We start from the raw sequence: 2,978 nt of genomic DNA, 5'->3' as shown, positions 1-2,978 counted from the left end.
GGCGCTGAGGGCCTTGGCGGGTGGGGAGGAGACTGGACGGGAGATGACGCTTTCCGCGGGGAGTGGGCGGTGCTGGACGGGGTCTGGGTGTCCTCGTGGTCGGCTTCTCAGCCATCCTCACCCCTGCAGCCTGAGACCACCAAGACGCTGCTTCGGTTCTCTGTTCGCTAAGGCAGCGGTCCCCAACCTTTCGGGCATCGGGACTGGTTTCCTGGAAGACAGTTTTTCCACGGGGGAGGTGTCTGGGGGTGATTCGAGCACACTACGCTTACTGTGTTCTTTACTTCTATTTCACTTATTTCTATTACCTGCTATTCTTGTGTTGTAATAGATATGGAAATATATCGCATCACTGCCCGAGCTCCACCTGAGATCCTCAGGCACTGGATTCTCATGCGGAGCGCGCAACCTTGGCCCGGCACGTGCGCACCTCACAATAGGGGCCGCTCTCCTATGAGAATCCAGTCCCGGCAGATCTGACAGCAGACGAGCCAGGTGTAACGCAAGCATTGGGGAGTGGCTGTAAATACAGTTGAGGCTTCTCTCGCCCCCGTGCTCACCTCTTGCTGTGCAGCCCAGTTCCTAATGGGGAACCCGGCGTTAGAGTACTACTTCGTTACAGTAGAAAGGGCCGCTGTGCCAAGCTCAAAAACAGATAAGTCGATCAGCTTTCTATAGCATTGCCTTTTATGTAGCTGTTGAAATTTCAAGAAGAAGACACAAGACTTGACTTCTTTTTTTCTGGAAAAGAAGGAAATCTCCCTATGTATTAGTCTTTGATTCTTCTGTTTTTTTTTCTGGTGCTCATTCTTAAGTAGGAAAAGCTGCCCATCCAAAACGGGTTCTCTTCCTTCTGAGTAGCTAGTGTCTATTTAAAGCAGTTCATGCGGCTTTGTTCTAGTCAGTGTTAAAACTAGTATTTAGAGTTAAATATCTGTATTTCATGTGACATCATTTAGACCCCTTGGGACTGCCGAGAACACTGTCTCCCTGTTAAGGCCAGAACCAAAGATGGTACATCCTGGAATTACAGTTGCATAAAGCAGATCAGGCACCTGCCTCGGCCAGGTGACACGAGGTGACTGCGTCTGGCTGGGTGGTGCCGTCTGGACAGAGCCCCCCTCCTCTCTTCCACCCCTGCATCTGAGCAAGGGAGCGTCCGAGGGTCCCGAGCAGTGCCCCGCCTGGCCGCTCCCGGGCCCCGGGCCGTGGTCTGTGGTCACTGACAGCTGCTGCCTCTTCCTTTCCAGCCCTCGGCGAAGGCAAGGACAACTTCGTCCAGTGCCCGGTGGAGGCGCTCAGGTGGGAGGAGAGGAAGTGCCTCATCCTGGAGGAGTTCCTGGCCTACCAGCCGGACATCCTGTGCCTGCAGGAGGTGGACCACTACTTCGACACCTTCCATCCCCTCCTCAGCAGGCTGGGCTACCAGGGCACGTTCTTCCCCAAGCCCTGGTCCCCCTGCCTGGATGTGGCGCACAACAACGGCCCCGACGGCTGTGCCCTGTTCTTCCTCCAGAGCCGCTTCAAGCTGGTCAGCAGCGCCAACATCAGGCTGACGGCCATGACGCTGAAGACCAACCAGGTGGCCATCGCACAGACCCTGGAGTGCAGGGCGTCGGGCCGCCGGCTCTGCATCGCCGTCACCCACCTGAAGGCCCGCACGGGCTGGGAGCGCTTCCGCTCGGCCCAGGGCTGCGACCTCCTCCAGAACCTGCAGAGCATCACGCAGGGCGCCAAGATCCCCCTCATCGTCTGCGGGGACTTCAACGCGGAGCCCACCGAGGAGGTCTACCGGCGCTTCGCCGCCTCCAGCCTCGACCTCAACAGCGCCTACAAGCTGCTGAGCGCCGACGGGCAGTCGGAGCCGCCCTACACCACCTGGAAGATCCGGACCTCGGGCGAGTGCCGGCACACCCTGGACTACATCTGGTACTCGCAGCGGGCGCTGAGCGTGCGCTCGGCGCTGGGCCTGCTCACCGAGGAGCAGATCGGGCCCGGCCGGCTCCCGTCCTTCAGCTACCCCTCGGACCACCTGTCTCTGGTGTGCGACTTCAGCTTCAACGAGGAGCCCGGCGCCCTCTCGTGAGCGCCCTCTTTCCGGCCAGGGGCGCGTCGGGAAGCGGACCCGGGACAGGAAGGGGCCGGGGAAGGACAGAGACTGGCCAGCGCCGGCCTCGCGCCGTCCGCGTTGCCGGCATGGCCCTGGGGGGCGGCCTGCGGCCTGCTTCACAGGTCTCGGCGGTCCGAGGCCCGGCGGGAAAGGTGTTGGCACTCCAGGTCTGGCTGACGTGTTCTTTTTCCTTCTCATCACACTCTGAGCCTTGAAGGGCATTAAGAGGCTCGTTCTGCAGCTCTCTCCGACTGAGAATGCTGTGACAGCTCAGACTTGCTCGAGTCCTCCGTCCCGGCTGAGAAGTCTGCGGGAGCGTGTCCTCTAGCCGGCATTTCAAGTTATTTATTTGTGGGTTTTTAAAGCGTCCACCGGCTGTGCATGGCAGTATTTATTTTTTATATCTTCATATAAAATTAAGTAAATAAACTACAGCATTATGACTGCTTGGAACCATGAAAGACACGAGTTATAGAGCAAGTGATTTATGGTAATTTTCTTAAAGCTTTAAAATGTTTTCACTCGGGGTCTAACAAAATGTGTACAGAGGGACCGTGTGGCCCAAAGGGGTTTTTGAATCCTTCTGGTGCCTCCATGGTCCCCCTCATTGCGTTTCTTGAAGAGAATCCGGTTAATTTTCAGTTATTTATCTGTTTTCGTTATTTAATCACTGTTACGTATTTGAACGTTTCCTTTGGGAGACTCCCAGTGCATACTGGCGCTCACTCAGCGTCTTCCTTGTTCGTACTGGAATGTGCTTTTCAAGTAGGTCGTTTAGGAGCTGTTATGTGGCAGTGGTTAAGGGTCAGGGGGACCTTCTTTTCAGAGATGCAGAACTTTCTAGAAAGCCTGCTTATGGGCTGTCGTT

The 2,978-nt window shown here is 56.3% G+C and overlaps 1 protein-coding gene across 1 annotated transcript in view; it reads left to right on the top strand.

Moving 5' to 3' along the window:
• The window catches only part of NOCT (nocturnin), a 4,031-nt gene extending 1,858 nt beyond the window's left edge, over positions 1–2,173 (top strand). The window contains exon 3 of the mRNA XM_021710059.1: positions 1,251–2,173. Within this exon, the coding sequence (XP_021565734.1) occupies positions 1,251–2,086 (836 nt within the window). The 3' untranslated portion in view covers positions 2,087–2,173. The remainder of the gene's footprint in view (positions 1–1,250) is intronic.
• Positions 2,174–2,978: the final 805 nt, after the last annotated feature.

The sequence above is a fragment of the Carlito syrichta genome, unplaced genomic scaffold, assembly GCF_000164805.1.
Source record: "Carlito syrichta isolate Samal-C Ts95f unplaced genomic scaffold, Tarsius_syrichta-2.0.1 Scaffold287977, whole genome shotgun sequence".
Classification (NCBI taxonomy): Eukaryota; Metazoa; Chordata; class Mammalia; order Primates; family Tarsiidae; genus Carlito; species Carlito syrichta.
The sequence above is the reverse complement of the archived record's forward strand: the minus strand, read 5'-3'. Positions and strand labels throughout refer to the sequence as shown.